The sequence below is a fragment of the Neofelis nebulosa genome, chromosome 10 (assembly GCF_028018385.1).
Source record: "Neofelis nebulosa isolate mNeoNeb1 chromosome 10, mNeoNeb1.pri, whole genome shotgun sequence".
In the NCBI taxonomy this organism is placed as follows: Eukaryota; Metazoa; Chordata; class Mammalia; order Carnivora; family Felidae; genus Neofelis; species Neofelis nebulosa.
Window position 1 is genome coordinate 22,829,708 of NC_080791.1, and position 23,045 is coordinate 22,852,752.

Here is a 23,045-nt window from a genome sequence, read left to right on the forward strand (position 1 = left end):
AGAGAATGCCTCTACTTTAAAGATTTCAAAAACATCAAACCTTTTAATAACATCTCAGTGAGAAATAACGTCTTGAATATTGTCCATATAGCTAAATAACCAAAGGCCAGAAAAGTAAAAACTGTAAAGCAGGGCCAAAAAATTAGTAATGGCCTTAAACTTAAGTCTCCATATTCTGAGATTTATATCTCACATAAAATTTCAAGAACTTCCTTTGCCAAAGGGGAGAAAAAGAAGAGTCCTTCCTATACCATAGTCACAACAACCTATGCAAATACAGAGCCACTTACCTATTGTTGTTCCGACAATTTCGACAGCTAACGCGCTCCAGCGGGTCCGTCTGAGGTACTGCTGTGTACCTCCCACCACCCTGGTCAGGAAGGAAGTGCAGGGAAAAAGAAAAAGAGAAAAGCGTGAAGGTGTCACAGACCAATAATCAAACAGCCTTAAATGTAAAAGCCGGCCCAATAAGAAATAGTTATACACTATATTTTAACCAACCTCTGAGCAAAATGTTATGCTGATCGTTAGTTACCAATATTCACCAATGAATTCTGTACAATATTAAGACTATACCCTACAAGCTAATCGCCATGTTTTTCCCAAGTCTTTCTGTACTGGAAGGAGCCAAAGAAATGGAGACATTTAGTCACTTCCCCTTCAGGGTTTCAAATCTACTGGGCCCAAAATACACTGTACATTACAACCTCCTATTCATTTTTACTTTTCTAGCAGTCATGGAAGAATTTTACGTGATGCCAGTTGGAGAAACAGGGTGGAAATCTGTTTGAATGATGTCACAAGACAAACCCATCTTCATTTTCCTGTAATTATTTCGATTAGGTCTGTTCACTTGACTACACTAAGTTTTCAAACATGTTATATTTTTCCAGATGGAGTAGATTCTCAGCCAGCAATGACTTGGAGGGGAGGATTAATATTTTGATGTTGCTTTTGGCGGAAACTGCCTGGCAATTAAGAAAAATGCCCAGATTAACACATACCTCATTGTAAAACACTTGCTTGACATATACAATGGCAAGAGTTCTTCCAAACTGGGTGTTGGGAACTGAAGCAGGCTTACGGTCAGAGTAAAAATTCTGCTTTCAGACGAAAAACAGCAGAACCGAATTTGATAAGGGTGGGAGAGGCTGTCACACTGCACCCAAACCCAGGGCAGTTCTGCAAGGTTAAGGAAAGTTCAGGCCATTGTTTTTCCCAGAATACTTTCCATTTCCATTCATCTCATAACAACGGCCAGAATCTAAGCAAACCAAAAGTACTGAAAATGTCTCTCCACATTCCTGATCCAACTAGCAACAGGAATTTTTGGGAAAACATTGAGAGAAAGAATATCCTCTGCCACATTCAGATCATGAGCATAAGCTCCAAAGCTTCACAAGATCAAGTTCACCTACGGGGTAATGTGCTTATTTGAGTCACTAAACACATCAAAGTTAATTCAATGATTTTTATGGTCACCAGCATTTTTAAAAATTTCCCTATTTCCTCCCACCCAGAAAAGAGGTGTAAGAAAACTAATACGTGAAAACCACAGATGTCAGCCTCTAAAACTGTACACCTAAAGGAGCAACTATTATTTAAACAGAATTTCGCCGTTCAGAAAAACCCAAACTCCTGCGTCCGAATCCTAAACCAAACATCAGACTTATTCTTTTCTGCGTATGGAAACAGCATATGCTATTCAAACTTTAATGCTCTCTCCTTTAGTTTCCTGGACAATGTTACTAGCTTGGACTAGGAGTGGAGACCAAAAAAAGTTTAGAAAGTCTGAATATAAGCCATGTCTTTCCCCACAAAATAATGAAATCATTATTCTCTTTTGATAATGAGATGCACTCAGACAAACGAGGTATTTTTCTACAACACATTAAAACTAGATCACACGAAAACCCAGCAGATGTCCAGCTTTAAGATACGAATATATATTACAGTTTTATTCTCCAAATGTAATATTTTAATAAGTCTTTGTTGAGTTGAGGGTGAAAAAATACCTCTAAACTCCCTTCAAATTTTAGCACATTGTGGGTTATGGCAAGTTTATCTGTAATCAGAACAATGACAAAAATGTCAGTGGGTGCTTAATTTGATCAACTAAACATATTATCTATTTGAAAAATAATGTGGATGCACAGACATCCTAATGACATCATAAATCAAACTTCCTAATGCAGAGAACCTCTTTAACCAGCATAAATGCAAAATAAGCCAGTTACTCTAGTCCCGTTTCAAAAAATTAAACTAGATCACTAAGTTATCCCTGAAATAAAGTACTTTTAAAGGTCCATCACTCCTTGTGGCTAAAGGATGGTAATATTATAAAAGGCAAAAATCTTACAGGTAACAGCTCTACCACACATCAGGCACAAGAGACAAAAGAAACTCATTATAGGTCAGAAGTCACAATCTGGTGGCCTACAGACATGTTCCACGTGGCCTATGCACTGCTTTCAAAAATTGGAATTAGTTGCCAACGTGTAAAAACTCTCGCCATTTCACCTGGATTTACAAGATGTTTTGGAAAAATCAGAAAACCGGTAACCCCAGGCCCTCTGTCTGTGCCAACAACAGGAGTGAACTGCAGCTGGTGTTCTCCAGATTGCTCCCGCCTCCAACTGCTCTCTTTCCCAGCTTGCTTCACGCAGTTTCACGATCTGCCTGACTCCCCTGGGCCTGCGAGTTTTCAGATTTTGCTCTAAATGAAGCAAATTTAAAGTCTCAGGTCCAATCTATGCCCTGTGGTATTTCCAGCTCTCAAGAATAACTTCCGGCAAGTTCGTTACTGGTATTCCACTTTCACCATGAAAGAATTTTAAAATATAAACCAAACTGATGAACATAACTATCACCTGACAACAGAAAGTTTACACAGATTACTCTGGATTAAGGGGTTGCCACTGATACATACTATTTCCAGTCCAGTGAGCCTGTAAGGTTTCTATGGTCACAAAGGCCAAGTAGGCCAACCATGTTATTGCACCCTGGTACCGTGGGGCCCAGGGAGGATTTATTTATTTGTCTGTTTGTTTGTTTATTTATTTAAAAAATTTTAAATGTTTATTTTTGAGAGAGAGAGAGAGAGAGAGAGAGAGAGAGAGACTGAGCGAGCAGGGGAGGGGCAGAGAGAGAAAGGGAGAAACAGAATCTGAAGCAGGCTCTAGGCTCTGAGCTGTCAGCACAGAGTCTGACGTGGGGCTCGAAACACGAACTGCGAGATCATGACCTGAGCCAAACTCAGATGCTTAACCGACTGAGCCATCCAGATGCCCAGGGAGGTTTTATTTATAATTAGGTCTCTTACATTTACTAGGTGACGAGGATGTTCAAAATCCACATGTGTCCTGGTTAGTGAGCTTGTGTGTCCCGCGTAAAGCCCTCCATTCAAGTTCCCATTCATGACTCCATTGACTCCATTAGAGATCTTATGGTGAACATGGGAGCAGCCATTGCTGAGACCTCCATTACTTATGAAGCTTCCATGAACATTCCCATTTATCCGATTTGTGCCAGGCAGAGTAGTGTATTCCACCATCTGTCCATTAATATCTGATCCTTGGTAGAGATATCCTGGAGGGTCATATTCTGTTAAAAGAGAAGAAACAAAACAAATGAAACAAACAAAAAAACCAAAAACACACAACAGTAAGACACTAAAAAAGACAATCTTCTTGGGTAGGCAGTTTGATTAATGAAACAAACCCCTAAGAAACTATAAATACAAGAAAATAAAATGCCCTAAATATGTTCACTGTGTTCACTTAACACCTAATTATGAGATATGCTTTGAGAAAGTTATTGCTATTTCCTTGTAAGGAGATAGCTAGGAACTTTGAGTTAATTAAGACTCTGTTAATGGGAAAAGAAATTAACCAGAAAGAAATTACTCAAAAGAATTAATAAATTATGTAAGTTGAAACTATCAAAGTCCTGGCAACACTAAGAAAAAGTGTTAAAACTCCCGCACGCTTCAAAGTGCCGAGAGAAACCGTATAAAAAAACAACAAAAGACAGGGCGCCTGGGTGGCTCAGTCAGTTAAGCGTCCAACTTCGGCTCAGGTCATGATCTCACGGTTCGTGAGTTCGAGCCCCACGTTGGGCTCTGTGCTGAGAGCCTAGAGCCTGCTTTGGATTCTGTGTCCCCCCCTCTCTATGCCCCTCCCCTGCTTATTCTCTCTCTCTCTCTCTCTCTCAAGAATAAATAAAACACTAAAAAAAGGGTTTTTTTTAAACAAAAGGCAACCTTTAGGTAGGATATTTTATTATTGTTTTGAATTTGTTAAATGTTTGTTTATTTTTGAGAAAGAGAGAGAAAGAAAGAGCATGAATGGGGGAGGGACACAGAGAGAGGGAGACACAGAATCTGAAGCAGGCTCCAGGCTCTGAGCTGTTAGCACAGAGCCCGACGCGGGACTCGAACTCACAAACCACGAGATCATGACCTGAGCTGAAGTTGGATGCCCAACGAACTGAGCCACCCAGGCGCCCCTAGGTAGGATATTTTAAATAGTAATAACACTTTTAAATGAAAGGATGGAGTTATGTATACATTCACTGACTATCCATACAGTTCCTTGGTTAATACAGTCCATGTGGAAGTTGTGGTTTACTAAAGGCTAATTATTCCATTTCCTTATACTAAAAGCATTAAATAGTTGCCTCAATTCTGATTTCCAGGGGTACACTTACTAGACATATCTAGAAAAAGTGAAATAGTCCTTAGAGAATATGGTACCTAAACTCTACAGTACTTATTGGCAGAGTTCGGATAAATTCTTTGAAGAAGAACATCCCAAGATTGGATTAGGTGTTCTTCCTATTACTGAACTTTTTGCACAGGTGAGTTATTATCAGTATATCTGATTATCTTTTCCACTACAACTGTAAGTTGACAGGGCAGGGGCCATGTTTACTTTTTTACCAGCGTTCATTGCTTAAAACAGTGCCAGGCGCCTCAAAGATAGTTAATGAGTATCTTCTGAATAAATGACTGAATGAACATCACTATCATAAGCTTCTCTCTTTGAACATATTACCAAGTCAGAAAGGGAAATGACCTTAACCAGATTAATCTCGCCCAGACAACCAAAGCAGTACTTTTCCTTTAATGATTCAGCTCACACAACTAAAGTCGATGATACTGAAACCATTTAGAAAAAGAGCCAATCAAATGATCTCCAACCCTTTCAGCCTGGTACCACCACCACTACCAATTCTCTCCCTACTGTCTCCTGGAGGGCACCAATTCGATAAAAACAAATCATCTTTTCTCCCCCTGAGCTATTAGCTTTAATTCTCTTATTCTGGGGCCAGTGAGAAAACCAATAAACCTCCTCCCACCAAAGACTAAAGTCTCTGCTGGATCTGATTCCCCTGATTATAACGGTTGGGAGAACAAGAAAGGGGCAAAGGAGAGGGGAAGGGAGAGAGGTCGGGAAAGAGAAAGGAAGAGGGGTTCTGGGCTAGCTGTTTTCATATACCATCATCACTGACCGTGTAAACACTCTCATTACAAGATACACTTAGGGGGAAGAGATAGCAGTCTTGAGCTGTTTGGGTACACCAGGTACTGAAACAGGACCATGTTACCTTAATTTGTGTCATTCAGTAAAAGCAACTTAGAAAAGTATTTCTTTCCAGACTTTCCAGCCTCTTCTATTCCTGCTGACAGGTCTTGTACCAGTAAGAAGGCATTCCTGCAGCAATCCCAGAGCTCACGCTTCAAAAACTCTTTGCTCTTTGGTGGTCCGACAAAGCCAGGGTTTCCCAGCACTAAGTCAGCTATTTACTTAGAGACCTGCCTGGTTTTGGCTTTGCTGTTTATTTCTACTGGGCAATTTAATGTGATGCTCCACTTATTCTGGCTGACAGCTAGAACAGTTTTAAAGTCCCCTCCCTGAATGAAGAGTATCTAACATGTTTTATGCCATGACACTCATGCACAAAAGTATTAGGGATCAACATGTATTCTGACAATATTTTCCCACCCATCTTTATAAAAGGACAAGGAAATATTTCTGAATGGCTTACTCTGTATGGTGCTTTGCTGGCGGTTCTTCCACAGGCACATGGCGATGAAAGCCATGAGAATGAGGACCATGACACCCAGCACGCAGCCAACTATCAGATACAACATATCGCTGCTTCTGGTGGGGCTGGTTGCAGGCCCAACGTTTCGTCCACCTCCTGGGGAATTTGGAGGGGTACTCAAGTCTTTGACAGGATACTCAGAAGCTCCAGGAACACGTTTCACTAGTTGAAATATAAAGGAAAACATGATGTCAGAGCAAACACAGACTCCATGAAATGGTTTACTCTCTGAAGGAGGTCTGGTTAGGAATGCAAACCAATGTGTTTACACTTGTTACTGAGATGATGTGACCACCAATGAGTCACAAAGAGGGCTCAAAAGTTGAAAAATCGGATGTGCCAAAGTCTTAGTCCACAAATTCTAGAGAAATCATAAAATCAGGGAAACAAATGTACCTACTTGAACCCAAGCTCCTATACGATTATCTGCCCAATCATCCTTGTAGAAGACTATCAAAGAGTTGAAATACAAATATTCCAACTTACGGATGGAACAAATATTTCTCTGTGATATACTCTGAGCTGAAGAAGACTCAAAAGTACATATTTTACGTCTCTTTCATGTGATTACTATTACAAGATACGGCTTCGGACTATTCGAACAATCATCTGCAATTCCGAAGACAAGCATTTCAAAACCAATACCCTTTGGAGTCCACGTACATGCAGTCTTTTTACCTAATGCATTGATATTCTGAGTAAGAGTGACAACAGAAGCTAGTAACAGGTGGACTCAAATCCCATTTTCTCTGTCCTCAGAAAACATGTTCTTAATGTTTTAAATGTCATAGAGTAGCAACAGAGCATAGTGGCTGACAGCCCGGCCTCTGGAACCACACGGCCCAGCTTTATATTCTCAGTTCTACCATTTATCCTTAGCTGTAGGACTTTAACGTCCACGGACCAGGGTCTGTAGGTGGAAACTGGAGATAACAACTGCTCTATCAGAAGGTTGTAATGAAGGGTAAATGAGTTAATCATGTAAAGCACTTAGAACAGAGACTGGCACATAGCAGTGTTCGATCACTTTTGTTATTATTAGTTATTATACTTCCTGTTACGGCTTGTACTGGGGCAGAGTGGTCTTTAAAAACAATCTGAGTGAATAAGTAGTACAGTGGGGTTCAACTTTCTAGCAACTTTACACAGCACAGAGCTGGGAATCCATAAAAAAGAGGCCACCTTCCAAAGGAAAGAGGTCTCCAACAGTGAAAACTAGATGAATACTCGGCAGAGACTCTAAAAGAAACTCCTACTTTAGGTAGTATGTTGGCTTAGACAATTTGAAGGTCCCTGCCAACTCTAAAGGAAACAAATGAGTTTCTGAGGCAAAATAGACGTTACAGATCATACATTAAAGATCATGATTACCCATGGGGAAGTCCGTCAGATTTATCTACTCTTCCTTTAGTTTTTATTTATTCACAATTCTACCAAGCTTGATGATTTTGCCAACTGCTGCTAAAGTTAATAAATTCTGTGGTGGAGGTGACACAGACTCATCAACATCAGTAAGAAGAAATAGGAGGACGGGGAGGAGGAAGGGAGGAGAAGAAGGAAGGGAAGAGAAGAAGGAAGGAAGAAAAAGAAGGGATGAGGAGGAGGAAGGGGGAGGAAGAGGAGGAAGGGGGGAGGAGGAGGAGGGGAAGGAGGAAGGGGGAAGCAGAAAAAGAAAAAAAGAGGAGTGCCTGGGTGGCTCAATTGGTTAAGCCTCGGCTCTGGCTCTTGATTTTGGCTCAGGTCATTATCTCATTGTTCATGGGTTCCAGCTCTGCATCAGGCTCTGTGCTGGCAGTGTGGAGCCTGCTTGGGATTCTCTTTCTCTTTCTCTTTCTCTTTCTCTTTCTCTTTCTCTTTCTCTTTCTCTTTCTCTTTCTCTTTCTCTTTCTCTCTGCTGGCTCCTCCCCCCCAAAATAAACAAATAAACTTTAAAACAAAAAAAAAAGAAGAGGAAGAAGGAGAATGAGGATGAGGAAGAAGAAGAGGCTAAGAGCATGGAACAAGAAAAGTGAGATGGAAAACATAAAGAGAAAACAAAGAACTAAGAAAAATTATGATAGTCTCTGATATTTAAGAGTAGGGGGAAATGGGCTGGCTTCAACACCATTCCTGAAAAACCTTACTAAATCACTAAAGATAAGACAATCACCGTTAACAAGAACCCTGAGGGGCGCCTGGTTAAGCATCCGACTTCGGCTCAGATCATGATCTCATAGTTTGTGAGTTCAAGCCCCGCGTCGGGCTCTGTGCTGACAGCTCAGGGCCTGGAGCCTGCTTCAGATTCTGTGTCTCCCTCTCCTCAGCTCTTCCCCTGCTCACACTCTGTCTCTCTCTCAAAATCAATAAAGATTTTTTTTTAAAAATTAAAAAAAAAAAAAAAAAACAAGAACCTTGAGTCATTTATTTTTTTTTATTTTAATGTTTTTATAATTTTTGACAAGAGAGAGGAGTACGAGTGGGGGAGGGGTGGGAGGTGGGACAGAGGATCTGTAGAAGGATCCACCAAAGCAGGCTCTGTGCCGACAGCAGAGAGCCCAGTGTGGGGCTTGGACTCACAAATCCTGAGATCATGACCTGAGCCAAAGTTGGACGTTTAACTGACTGAGCCATCCAGGCACCCCTTGAGTCATTTCTTTAAAAACTGAGATTGTGTATTATACATTCTATTTAAACAGGCTGGGAATTGTGTAATACATTTCAGAAAGTTATTCAATATGAACAGTTAATGTTTTAAAGAGCTTTTTTCATTTTTTAGTGACCTGGAAGTCTGTAGGTAGAACCTTTTATTCCCCAGCAAAGTCAATTAATGAGGCATATACTATTATAGACACATCTATGCTTAAATAATACAGTTATTACACTGTTGTCTATTATGTTTTGCCTGGCTAGATTCTTAAATGTCTTGGGGACAGAGATGATAAATTCCATTCTTATTTAATTTTGCCCTACATATTACAACACTCTAGAGGCAAGTAACAAATGTCCGTTAACGTATCATAGTGACTAATACAAAAAGCGCCTCAAATATATACTACCCAAATTAAATCCAAGGTAAATTTAAATGTCTGTATATTTATATACACATGTTTAATGTGGATTTAATATGTGGGTTTTGCAGCAGAAAGTCATATGACTAACTTAGCATTAAAAGATGGAACAATGTCTTGTCTTTATAATTCAGTTTATGTGGGGCATCTGGGTGGCTCAGTCAGTCAAGCGTCCGACTTTGGCTCAGGTCATGATCTCACGGTTTGTGAGTTCGAGCCCCGTGTCGGGCTCTGTGCTGACAGCTCAGAGCCTGGAGCCTGCTTTGGATTCTGTGTCTCCCTCTCTCTCTGCCCTTCCCCTGCTCACATTCTGTCTCTCTCTGTCTCAAAAATAAATAAAACATTTAAAAAAATTTATAATTCAATTTATCTGAGCCTCAGTTTCTTCATTAAAAAAAATTTTTTTTTTTAAATTTTATTTGAGACAGCAAGCAGGGGAGAGGGACAGGGGGAGAGAGAGACAATCTTAAGCAGTCTCCACACTCAGCGTGGACCCCAACATGGGTTCAATCCCAAGACCCTGGGATCATGACCTGAGCTGAAATCAAGAGTTGGACGCTCAACTGACTGAGCCACCCAGGCACCCCAGTTTCATTTTTGAATTGGTATCATAAAATCACCCTAGCAGACACACTGAAGGCTGCCCAGCCCAGTCAGCAGCCTTTTCCTCCCATACTTGCAAAGCCCCAATTTTGTTGAGCTGTCCACTCAAACCCAAACAACTAAAGTAGGTCCTGATCAATCATTTCCCTCCCGGGAATGGTTTGGGGAGCATATGACTGAGTCCTGATCACTGAGACCAGCGGGGGTGGGGGACAGGGGAGGAATATGGGAAATTTTCTCTTGTTCTTAAAAACAGACACAAGTTAAAAACAGTCTCTTTTTCTATTAGATTAACTGAGACTGGACAGGAGTTTGTAAATAGCCACATTAGCTGTTTCTATTACGTGTAGTATTATCACCTTTAAAAACAGATAATAGGAGTACCTGGGTGGCTCAGTGGGTTAAGCGTTCAACTCTTGATTTCGGCTCAGGTCATGATCTCACAGTTCCTGAGTTCGAGCCCTGCATCAGGCTCTGCACTGACAGTGAGGTGCCTGTGTGGGATTCTCTCTCTCCCTCCCTCTGCCCCTCTCCAGCTCTCTCTCTGTCTCTGTCTCTCTCTCTCTCAAAATAAATAAATAAACATTAAACAAAACAACTAGAAGATATTTTATAGTCAATCTACATATGGAGGCAGAGTTGGGAATTTCAATTTAGCATAGCGCACTGCTAATTCTGAAGTTAACCACCACACTTAAGTAGATAGAGTTACACATAACTGTCATTCAAGAAACCACTTGAAGGGTATAAAGCACTTTTCCCTAAAATTATGCTTTTTTTAAAAAAGTATTCTAATTTTCACAGCAATCTCAGCAATTACTCAGCAAATATTTCTGATCTCTTTGTGGAGAAAAAGAAAAAAAGAAGAGGAGTGAGTTGCTTGGAGCCACACAGAAATTAATGAGTATGATCAATGTTTCCGTAAACTAGGTTTTAGACAAGTGCTCTAGTCAACGTATTATGTTTTCCGTTGGGACAGTCTTCACGCCAGGAAAAAAAAGCATGAGTTCTCATTCCTCTCTTACCTTTAGTTTCACAGATCATCACGTTACTAAACTCGCTTTCTCCCCCTTCGTTGAAGCACTGCATTTTAATATCGTAGGAGGTTTCTGGCTGCAGATGGCCAATCATGTGCCACTGCTTTGAACCTAGAAAGGAAAAGGAAAAGACAAGCTTTACGTATCGCACGACCCAAAGGTAATTTCGAAACGCGGTTGGAACAGCATCCTATCGCCATAGCGTCTGTTTGCGTGATGAAAATGTCCTTCAGCGAAGCACTTCAGTAATGCAGCAAGATAAACAGCATTTCTGTGACATGCCATGAAACAAATGACAAGAGGTACATGGAATTAAAGCTATACCCGTGCACTGGCAGTAATATTTTGTTTCGTTACCAAGAATTAGTAGTAGGCCTTTCGTAAAATCCATGTTAATTTTATGCATAAGTTAAGGGAGAAAAACCCCTCAAGTCCTCTGATGGTCTATTTTAACCTAGCAAGTCAATCCAGTCCATCCACCCTCCAGAAAGCAGTACTATAAATGAGACCAGCAAATGGCGCCCGACCCAGAATAAGCGACCATTTATTTACAAGACAGGCCTCAGAGAAACTCTCAGTTCTGCTGGACTGGATGTGACGTGAACAGACGTCTAAGTGAATGCCTGAACAAATGGTTGAGAATAATCAAAAAGCAAAATCTACTAGCGGAAACTCTTGGTTCCTGCTCCACTATTTCTTTTCTTTTGAGTCAGGGTCTCCAAACCACACAAGTATCTCTAATAGAATGATTTCTGTTATCCATGGCACGCAGCCAACGTTTCATTTAGAAACACTCCCCAAACTGAACCAACTCTCATGCGAACCACTCTCCATTTTTACTTCCACGGACATGTGATGAACTTTAATAAACAGGGACACTTCTGGCAGATTTAATGAACTCTTCCTGCACCTTTAATCCCTCTTAGAACATACCTCTTCAAACTGTTTCCACAGTTCCTTAGAAGCTCAACTATACCACCTACTGATTTAAGAATTAATTGAAGGGGGATGAAAAACAAAACCAAACCACACAAGCAAGTCAAATCTACTCGGCTGACAGGTCCAACAGCACTGGGTTCCTTTCTAATTCAACACAGACAAAAATATTTCAGACCGGAAACACAGCCCCTTTTCCAGGTCACCACTACAAACCCCTCATTCATAAAGACCCATAGTTTACCCAGAAGAGAATCTGCTTGTTTTAGGATCAAGGGACTCTGAAAGGCTCAAGAAGTAAGGAATTCTATGCCCCCTTTGTAAGTGTAAAGAGGACCCTAAAATAAACTTGACTCACAATCTTGATTCAAAGACTGGAATAGATCTATTTCTAAGTTCCAAACACTTTCTCAAAGACTTCTATTTTTTCTCTGTCCTTGGGTCTTTCCTAGCTCAGCCCTACACTCACCTAACTATAAACTATATTCTCCTGAATAATGACCACACTAGATTGGAAGTTTTCCTTTCAGAGTCCTAGTCAAAACGTAATTAAACTGCGCTTCCAATATGTTAACTAATAAGAGAAAAACAGGTAAAAGAACACATACCTTGTTAGAATAATACTCCACTGTTACGGTAATTATTCAAATGGCTAAAATGACAGGAAGCACTAGCAGAGAGAGTTTTCCTGATCACTGATGAGTAAGACAACAAAGTACATTATTAGGTTGAAAGTCAACCAACCAGCATACCCTTTTCTTAAACGGGTCATTTTTTTTTCTTTTTTTCTCAAAGAATATTTTAGAAAAGATGAAAAGCCAAAGCACAGGCTTAATGATTAGGATGCCTGATACTTTAATTTTTTGGAAACTCAACTTTATAAGACAAAAATATTCACCACAAAAGCACTGGTATGCTGGAAAAATTTACGGTTTACTCCAATGTGGAACTTAATTCAGAAGACAGGATAACTTGATGTAATTGCTCTTGGTGTATTCTTTAACACTGTAATTGAGTTGCATATTTTTTCCAAAAGCTTAAACAATTCTGAGTCAATATACATAAGTAATCTAAAACTTTGCCTTAAAGAAAACTTCATGGGCAAAGGGTAAATACTTTTGTTCCTTGGTTTGGGAGAACAGGCCAATAGTTTCCAACTGCCACAAAAAGAATTTCAAATGCATAAACTTGAAAATAAGGAATAAGCAAATTACACAGCACAGTGAAGCCCACTTAAACATCTAACTGCTCCGTCTACGAAGTTTATAAACAAGTTCTCTGTGAACCGTAAGGCAAAACTCACATCTGCAGACACGACTACTGGATACAAAAGTTAATTTCCCAGTTCCACACACCATATTCACATCACAAAAGCTTGCAAAAATTTCAAAGATTGAACTAGGGAATATATTTTAAAAACTGTTCACCGGTGGATATTTCTAGAGAGTAGAGAACCAGGGGAGGTCGGGAAAAGAATGGCACAGAGCGAGACAAAGAGAGGTGTTCACTTTGTTTACATTTACCTTGTTTAGAACTATTTCATAGCAAATGTTAATCTCTGTCAAAAGATTTTAGAAATAAAAGTGACAGCGTCACTCTCCTAACCCAGCTAAACTAAAATGACGACCTAGCTAGAACTCAAATATAGAACAGTTACTAATAACTCTTATCATTTCTTCTTTTTGCATAGCTTTTTCAGAAAGTGAAATGTGCACAGGGAAAAGTACCCATAACGGAACAGCTCGCTGAATGTTCATGAATTGAACATACCCATGGTACCAATACCTAGGTCAAGAAAGAAAATATTACCGGCACCCCAAAAGTACCCCCCATGCTTCTTCCAGTCATATCTCCCTCAAGACAGCTACCGTCTTAACTTCACAGAATAGTCTGGCCACTAACAAGTATCTTACCTCATTCCCCCAGTGCTTCATGTTTAAAGTGGATTTAGAAACTAATTTGTTTCCTACTTTTCCACATTAAGAGAAATAATCACTCTTTCATTCAAAAAATATTTACTGAGCACCTGCTACGCACCAGGTATTAAAACTCAGATGATAATGTTTTACTATATTACAAAAGCAATCTGCTGGAAAAACATTATTTAAATTACACTATTTAAAGAAACTTAATTTAGCGTATTTAAATGAATTTATTATAAGACTACTTACAACAAAATTTATATGCAGCATTTGACATCAAGAAGTCGTATGAAAACAACCTTGGCCCAGGGCCATTTTTTGACATGATCCATCGTGATGTTAATAGTTCAAAGGATCAGAATCTTGGGAGGAGAAAATAGCCCTTGGAGGAAGGCTTCCTCCCAAAGCAAGAATCCCTTCTCAGAGATCACTGAGAAAGAAGCATCCAGCTTCTACTGAACACCTCCAAAATTAAGGAGTTTCTGAGTTTGTTAAAAAAGCCGTGTTGGAGGTTTCTTCTTTATGCTACTTCCTTTTAGCTGCCCCTCCCCACTGGCTGAGTTCTTCCTCCACGTAACAGTCTTTCAGTATTTGAAGGCAGCTGTCACATTGCTTGTTAGTCGTCCTTTTTCCAGCCTGATCATCCTCAGATATTCCACTGTTCTTTTCGACTCCATTCATTCATTAAATACTGAACACCTCACCACTGGAGGGGCTGGGGATACGACACTAGAGAAAAGACTCCTTGCCTACAAAGAGGCTAACGTTTAGCGGTGGGGACAAACGAAGTAAATAATTTCATACACACACGCACACATGCACACATTCTCCTTACATACCAACTGTGGTGAATTCTAGGGCATAACCACAAAGGGCACAGTTAGAAATTACACCAAGGGTAACTCACATGAACCGGCAGAGGTTACCTGAGGAAGTAACATTTCGACCCACAAGAGGAAAAACTAAATAAAACACCAGAAGAGGAACACAGTAGGGAGTAGGAACTGCCATGTGTCATAGTACTGAGGCAAGAGAGATCCTGGTGCACACAAGGAAACTCAAAGGGGGCCGGCGTGTCACGGAAGACACAGTGAGAGGGGAGACGTGTGTGAGACTGGAGGAAGGTGCAGGCAGGGGCCAGCCAGGTCATGTGGGGCCTTCAGACCACATGCAAAGTTCTAGATTGTATTTTAACTGCAAGGGAAAGGTAGTTTCAACACCCTTCCCTATCTTGGCTGGTTTTTTTTCTCTCTATATTCCAATTCCTCAGCATCTCTCAAAGTGGAGAACATGCTTAAGATGCAATCATTCCAGTAGAGACGTTAATGGAACTGAGACGGAGACATTGTTTTACATACAGCTAGAAGCTGCAAGTGATTTTTATACTCACGTTACTATTCATTTAAATAAAACAGAAAACAAGAATTTTTTTCAGATGAACTACTGACAAGTCAGATCTCCCCCAGGCTTTTGTAACTGTTTCTATAACCAAAATGGAAGATACTATCTATATTACCTTGGAAAGATGGGTCTCTCTTTGGGAAAAAAAATCAAAGTAATAGTGTCTATGACATTTCATATTTTACCTATCTTTAACCTGGGATGATGTTTTTCATAATATTTATAAACTTTCTCCACCCAAAGCTCTTTACGCCAGCTTGCCGGTGGGACTTACCTTCTACAACATCCCTCTTGTAATCACTGTCATTGTCACTATCTGTTGGCCGGTAGTAGATATAAAATCCTTGAATGGGAGTATTATTGTTACTTGATGGAATGTACTAAAAAATAGAAGCAAAGACTGGTCAAAGACAAAAATGAGTGTAACTTTCAACATCCATAATGTGAAATATCTGTGTGGCAATACTTTTCCAGCTTCATTTTGTAAACATCCTTGATGGCCATTTTAAATTTAATTCAAAGGTATTGCGAGCATTTAATTTACTGGAGGGCTGGGCAAAAATAATGTACTATATTTCACCAGGTTCTAAGGCATAAAAGTACGTTTGGTTCAAAATAAATAAATCTTGGGGGTGCCTGGGTGGCTCAGTTGGTCGAATGTCCAACTCTCGATTTCGGCTCAGGTCATGATCTCGTGGTTTGTGAGATCAAGCCCTATGCCGGGCTCTGCACTGACAGCATGGAGCCTGCTTGGGATTCTCCCTCCCTCTCCCTCTCACCCTCCCTCCCCCTCAAAATAAATAAATAAACATGATAAAAAAATCTATCACTCAATCTTGAAATGGCAATTAAGTTAACACTTGGCTGAGAGCTGAGAAGACTGTCCCACTCATCACAGGTGCTTTTAGATAAATATTCTATGCCCTTCAACTTTCCCTCACTTAGAAGTTAAAAACATTTGCTATTCGTAATATCGTGTCATGAGGATATCAAATCAATCATTACCATGGCCAAACTAGACAACCGTCTCATTAGAAAAGCTGTCCCACTTACCGTCCACTTCAGCATGATCTGCGTATCACTGACAGCTTCAGTGTATGCAATGTGGGGTCCAGTTATTGGACGGTTAGAGAAACGATTGGGGAACCCAGCCACCTGATAAGGACGAGATGCCGAACTCCGAAAACTCTCACCATAATGGTTGATGGCAATAACCCTAAATTTGTATGTTGAACCTTTTGAGGGAGGGGAAAAAAAAAAAAGGGAAAAAACAGAGTTTTTAAAAATCTGCAAACAACCGAACGTCATATCATTATACAAGATATGACAACTGTGCCTAAGTATCTATCTACAGTCACGAAAACACACTCTGAAGTCTCCACGGTAAACAGATTTCAATCCACTTGCCAGCTTCTGTCAACTGGCAGCGGATGTTCAAGATGTTGTGTTCCCGGGTCCAAGAGCTTATTAGGAGCCACTGGGAGACAAGGCCATGAAAGATTAATGATGTCTGTCATGGTAGGGGCAGGTAGAGAACAGGAAAGAGAGCATTTACTTTTTTTTACCATCACGTTCTAAAATCATAACCATCAAATGCAGTATTGGTTGAAGTATCTGTGTTCAAAACGAGGTTCTTTCCCCTTTGAAAGAAACAACCGAAGCGAAGTTTAACACAGTGAATACACTTAGGAAGGGGCGCTGTGTGGGTGACAGCAGATGTCACTTGATTTCACCAATAATGGGATAAGAGCGGACAGATTTAAGCCACAACAGAAGGTATTTATTTGTATTACATATTAAGAACTTAAAAAAAAACAACACAAAAACCTCTAAGGATTGTGAGTTTCTGACGATCTAGATCTGAAGAATAAATTAGACTCCCCCAGCACGTTTCCTGATGGCTCATAAATAACCACGGGGCTTCTGAAGACGGTGTTTTCTGTCTGTAAAATGCTACCCAGCTTCGCCCACATTTAAAACTGTCACCGTCTCCCAACTCTACCTGCAGGTTCTGAGGCTCATGTTACCTGTCTAGACAAACACCGACATCTGTCACTAAAGTACATTTAAAAAGGCCATAAACAAAAATGGTCATGGAACATAAATAAAAGCAACCAAAGTGGATTTGTGATTACTGCTTTTTCCTTGTGTGGTTTAACGTCTCACATACAGCCTTCAAGATGCTGGGGTGGCAGCAGGGAAGTCGGGTGTTCTGCTGAGCAAAGCATGAGTGTTCTCCCATTTCCGTTGAGAGATTCATCATTAGAGCCAACAATTTTTGTCAAACAACCAGCAATTTTCCTTTTAAAATATGTAATTATAGCAAAACACCTTACACACACACACACAAAGATGTCACACAGCACTGTTTCTACTGATTAGCAGTTAGAAAGAATCCAAGACCCAGAAGAAAAGAATGTGTTAAGTAAATCACACTACACTTATACAGCAGATATACAGTTCTTAAAAACTGGAGTTTTTGAAGAATTTCTAATGATATTGGAAAAGGCATGTGATAGAGGGAAAATGGGATCACAAAACAGTATTTATGGCACGATCCTGGTTTGTATTAAAAAAAAAAAAGGCTACAAAAATACACCAAACTGTAAACAATGCTTATCTCTGGCTGGATGGGTTTCAGGTGACTTATTCTTTTCTTCATAGTTTCTCTTCCGTTTTCACACAACAGGCTTGTATTACTTTAACAATCAGAAGAGTACGAGACCACTATAAATATGCATCTCAAGTCAGCAGTGGATGGCAAAAAAGGAAATGTTTGAATTACTACCTGGCTCTAAGCTACGAACTTCCACAGAAAGTTTGGAAGGAGGGATATCTTCAGCTGCCACCAGCCAATCACTAGTCCTCATCCGTTTGTACTCGACCTTGAAGGCAGTGATTGGAGAACCCCCATTGGCCCGAGGAATCCAAGTGACATAGACGGACGTCTCTGATGCCGTAGAGATGGTAGGCCGATCAGGTGCCTCTGGAACTAAACACGGAAACATTTATTCCAATAACCCCTGGTGTCAGAGACAAGAATAACTCAAACTAAAAGGGTCATTTTATTAAAGATTTGTCACCAAACTAACTGCCAGAGTTAATAATATTAAGACTATCTTCCTGTTATCTTTTAAAAGCTAAGGGGCAATGAAATGACCAGATACAGGAAATAAAGGAAAAACAAAGTCATCTATAAACTTGATAATTAGCTCTAGAAAATGGAAAGTTAATGGGCATGATAATAGTGACCATGCTACTTTAGATTCATGGCTAAATAGTGTATAAGTAATTATTACCTGGTGCTTATAATTTATAGTAAGTTTTCAAAATTAGGTGTTATTTAAATGTTTTTCTTTACCCATCCAAGCTACATAACACACATACAGATTATTAGCGATTACTATCATATCCTATCTTAACACACCTCAAGGCTATAGGAACGCTACTCCAAAAACACAGACTGCAGGCAGTAAAGAGATAAAATTTGATTAATAAATCAACAGTGATATTAATGGGCAAAGAGAATGCTATGTGGGATGGAAGCAGGAAGACAGGATATGTAGTTAAATAAAGAAAAGGGGGTGGGGCGCCTGGGTGGCTCAGTCGGTTGAGCATCCGACTTCGGCTCAGGTCATGATCTCGTGGTCCATGAGTTCCAGCCCCGCGTCGGGCTCTGTGCTGACAGCTCAGAGCCTGGAGCTGGCTTCACTTTCTGTGTGTCCCTTGCTCTCTGCCCCTCCGCCACTCATGCTCTGTCTCTGCTCTCTCTCTCAAAAACGAATAAACATTAAAAAAATTAAAAAAAAAAAAATCAAGAAAACGGCTCTCAGTAACGAGATGAGCCACCTAGTCATCCACACAAACTTTAGAAAAAGGAGTCAGAGAACAAATGTCTAGCAGTTACAGGTGACACGGCCAAGGGGAGGGGAGGTCCTGGCCCACAACCTGGACAGTCTAGATTCCCGTGGCAGGTAGAAACATCAGGATTAAGTCCACCAGCCATTTAAACCACGTACCTAACTCTTCTTGCTGACCAAGAAGACCACACGCTTGTGGTTGTAACTGTCTTCCCACTTGGTTCCTACCAGGGAAGAATGCCGACAGAGACAATCTGGTCTGTGGGACGGTTTCAGTGCAAATTAGTAAGTCGCCATTCTGGTTTACGCTGATCACCTATGAATTCTGCAAAGGGGAGCTGGGTCTCAAGAGACTGACTGTCATTTGGCATGCTAACAATCAGGTGCCCAGAGCTGAAGGAGGAGGTCCAGCTCCAGGCCATGGTGATGTTACCTGGGTGAAGTCACTAAGCGAACCCTGTCTGTCTGGCCCGTGCCACATTCCTTAAGCAACACCACTCTGTCTCAACTCGACACCCCTTTAGCCCGAACAAACACATAAGAAAGAACATAATAATGTTGCAGATGGTACTTGTATGGAGAAAATGGTGGCATTTTAAAAACAAAGCGCTTGATGGATTAAAAAGAGGAAAATACTCAAAGCAGGCAACTTTTGAGTGATACTTACTGTATTCCTTTCAAGTTAGAAAGCAATGGAAACAGAATGAACAGTACTGTTAGTGAATCTCTCTTTTGGTCCTAGATAACCAACCACTTCCTTATATTGATGCATAGGAGGTTAAAACTCATCAAAGAACACCGAAGATCAAACAGAAAGAGAAGGTTATTAGGGAAAAGAATCGTTACAGAAAAGAATCTTCAATATGTAAAAGAGAGAGCATGTGGCAGTTATGGGATAAAAGAAAGACTGTAGTTGGGAGTTCAAAAATCTGAATTTTGAATAGCAGTTCTGGAGAGCTCAGGCAAAGCTGCATGGCCTTCTTGAGTCTCAGTTAACTGATTTGTAAAATATGCTAATCCTTCCCCCAGGGTTATTGCGAAGATTCAAGAGATCCCTTCCTATGGCTATCTCTGCCTGGGTGATTCCAAACTCATGACTTCCAGAACTGAACCCTTAAGCTACACCTAACTATCCTTATTACCTATCTCGGTAAATGGGCCCTGGTTGCCCAAGCCCGAGGCCCCACACTTTTGCCTCTCCTTCAACGTGGACTCAATCTCCTTTGTCTGACAGCTGTGTCCCTCTCCATCCACACTCTCACTATTTTTGTTATTTCTCTAGCCTCATCTTTGGCCATTTCTCCTTTCCCCCTCTTTAAAGTCTTCTATGGTTCTTCACAGCTTTCCAGGAAAAATTATTATTATTTTTTTTTAGGAAAGATTAAAATTTTAAGTACATCATACAAGGTGCCCACCTGCCTCCCCCCCTACTCTGGTGTCACTCCCAACAGTAACCAATCACACCAAATTAAAACCCTAACCTCTAAACCTCGACACGAAATCCAACATGTCAATTTTGCATCTCTTTGCACAGGAGCTGTCTTGCATTTCTTGTTCCTTCCTCCATTCTTGTCTTTATAGCATTCTTGTCTTTGAAGCTCAGCAGAGGGAGCCTCTCTTACCACCACCTGCCTCCTCTGCATATTTCTCTCGCGATCCCAGAACGCCAAGGGTAGACTCTCAGCACAATGAATCCAAATCATTGTTATGGGTTAATGTGTATATATTACCCACTATATTGTTGCGGACTTATTGTCTAGATCATTCACGATGCTGTAAACTCCTTGAAGGCAAGATTTATTTTGCCTCTGCTGCAACAGTATTTGGTCCAGTATTTGGTCCACAGGATGTTAAATAAGTCATAAGGTTTTTGTTTTTCAGATGTCAACTTTATTCATATATAGTTGATACTCGGGGCGCCTGGGGGGCTCAGTCATCCGAGCGGCTGACTTCGGCTCAGGTCATGATCTCGCGGTTTGTGAATTCAAGCCCCCCGTTGGGCTCTGTGCTGACAGCTCAGAGCCTGGAGCCTGCTTTGGATTCTGTGTCTCCCTCTCTCTCTTCCCCTCCCCCACTCATGCTCTATCTGTCTCTCTCTCAAATATAAATAAACATTAAAAAAATTATATAAAGTTGATACTCGTGTAAGTACTCTATTAAGGGAGCTGAACTGCTCCTCAGAGGCTAAAGTACTCAAGCAGAAGAGGCTCATGATATTGAAGAAGCAGAGGGGTTCCAGAAGGGTGTTCAAATGTTATGACCTGCTTTTGTCTGAGGCCAATTCGTGAAAGACTATACAAATAGGGAAAAGGGGCTTGAACACTGTTAGAGCTCAGCAATGAAATTTTAAGCCCTCCCTAGACATCCTGCTAACACATATTAACACAGCCACAAAGAGCACGTTATGTTGTAATTGTAGAATTAGTACGTGTGAAATTTAAATACTAAAAAGAATCTTTTGAAAACTGTACGGCTATGACATCTAAAAACCATACAAGTGGCAACATATAGCAATAAAATGGAATATGGCATGTAATCATTCAAAACACTAAACCCTACCGTAGGCACCACCACACGTTTTGATAAATCACCGAAAAAAAAAAAAAAAGTCAGACTTTCAGAGTTCAAAACATAAATTTAGTTTCTTTGCCAGAGAGGAGAGAGAAAAATCCTTTTTATGAGCTATAAAATCTTAGTACCAGAACGTTTTGGGTCTGAGTTTATTACCTCAAAAAGCAATCATGACACTGAGTTACCAAGATCGGAGCACAGGGCATTAAAAAAATGGTAATGGGGGTGCCTGGGTGGCTCAGTCGGTTAAGCATCTGACTTCGGCTCAGGTCATGATCTCATGGTTCGTGGGTTCAAGCCCCGCATCGGGCTCTGTGCTGACAGCTCGGAGCCTGGAGCCTGCTTCGGATTCTGTGTCTCCCTCTCTCTCTCTGACCCTCCCCCACTCGTGCTCTCTCTCTCTCAAAAATAAACATTAAAAAAAAAAATTTTTTTTTTAAAACATGGTTGAAATAGGACCCGAAAGAGCTTTATGGTAGGCTATAATCTGAACAATAAACAAACACTCTCTCCCACTCCACCCCCTAAATAATTTGAAACATGCCAGTTACATGTGCAAACAAGAAAATCAATAAAAATGAAGGTTTCTACTTTACCTCCACTATGCCTAGAGGAATCTGTAAGTACCACCCCAAAGTTGTCCACAGCCTCCGAAACAACAGGACGCCTAGGGATGCCCATGGGTGGAGAGGACGCCTGGGTGTTTTTTGATGAGGTTGTTTTCTCTAGAAAAGTTAGAAAACACATAATCACATACTGTAACATAAGCTTCTGTGTAGATGTAGAGTTAAGGAAAGATACTAAACTCAACTGGTGTATCAATATAAATACATGAACTTGTCTGTTACGGGGTCTGAGTTTAAGACCTACATTGTCATAGTCAGCTAATCTGAGGAATTGACTTAAAAAAACAAATTACTTTGTCAGGGCACCTGGGTGGCTCAGTCAGTTAAGCAGCAGACCCCTGATTTTGGCTCAGGTCATGATCTCAATTTGTGAGATCGAGCCCTGCGTCATGCGTGGAGCCTGCTTGGGATTCTCCTCCCTTTCCCTCTCTGCCCCTCCCTCCACTTCTCTCTCTTTCTCTATCAAAATAAATAAATATTGTTTTTAAAAATTACTTTGTCTTTTTCTAGTAGCTTTAAGGGAAAACTAAAATGTGTCTTTCTTCATCAGGCTAATTTAAATTTACACACAGAATAAACACCACAAGTAAAAAAGCCAAATGCAAAAAAGCTTTCAAACTATTCATCCCTTTTTCTTCTTACTGTACCTATTTCTTCATTCTAAAACATAAAACTCATTCTTAAAGAGCTTCTGTTTCTTCGTGAGAAAATTATCATGTTAAGCTTAAAAATTCCAAGAGGCAAAAAGTGAAAATGGGTGATTATCTTAAAACTGAACTATGTTCTTCTTATTCAGTATTTATAGGTCAGATTCTATAAACAACTGTGGACTGATGATGAACATTAACTCAAAGTGCAGTTCAAACAAGAAATACTCATTTTTCTAGCTACACTCAGTAATCAGTATGAAAGGGTCTTTTCCAAAAGCCAATAA

General features: G+C 40.4%; 1 protein-coding gene across 6 annotated transcripts in view; it reads right to left on the minus strand.

Moving 5' to 3' along the window:
- CDON (cell adhesion associated, oncogene regulated) overlaps positions 1-23,045 on the minus strand; it is a 104,086-nt gene that overhangs the window by 21,050 nt on the left and 59,991 nt on the right. For all 6 annotated transcript variants that reach the window (XM_058687248.1, XM_058687250.1, XM_058687244.1 and 3 more), the window contains 8 exons: positions 22,082-22,210; positions 17,843-18,046; positions 16,108-16,289; positions 15,329-15,434; positions 10,784-10,906; positions 6,049-6,270; positions 3,323-3,603; positions 291-370 (listed from right to left, as the gene is read on the minus strand). In XM_058687248.1, the coding sequence (XP_058543231.1) occupies positions 291-370; positions 3,323-3,603; positions 6,049-6,270; positions 10,784-10,906; positions 15,329-15,434; positions 16,108-16,289; positions 17,843-18,046; positions 22,082-22,210 (1,327 nt within the window). The remainder of the gene's footprint in view (positions 1-290; positions 371-3,322; positions 3,604-6,048; positions 6,271-10,783; positions 10,907-15,328; positions 15,435-16,107; positions 16,290-17,842; positions 18,047-22,081; positions 22,211-23,045) is intronic.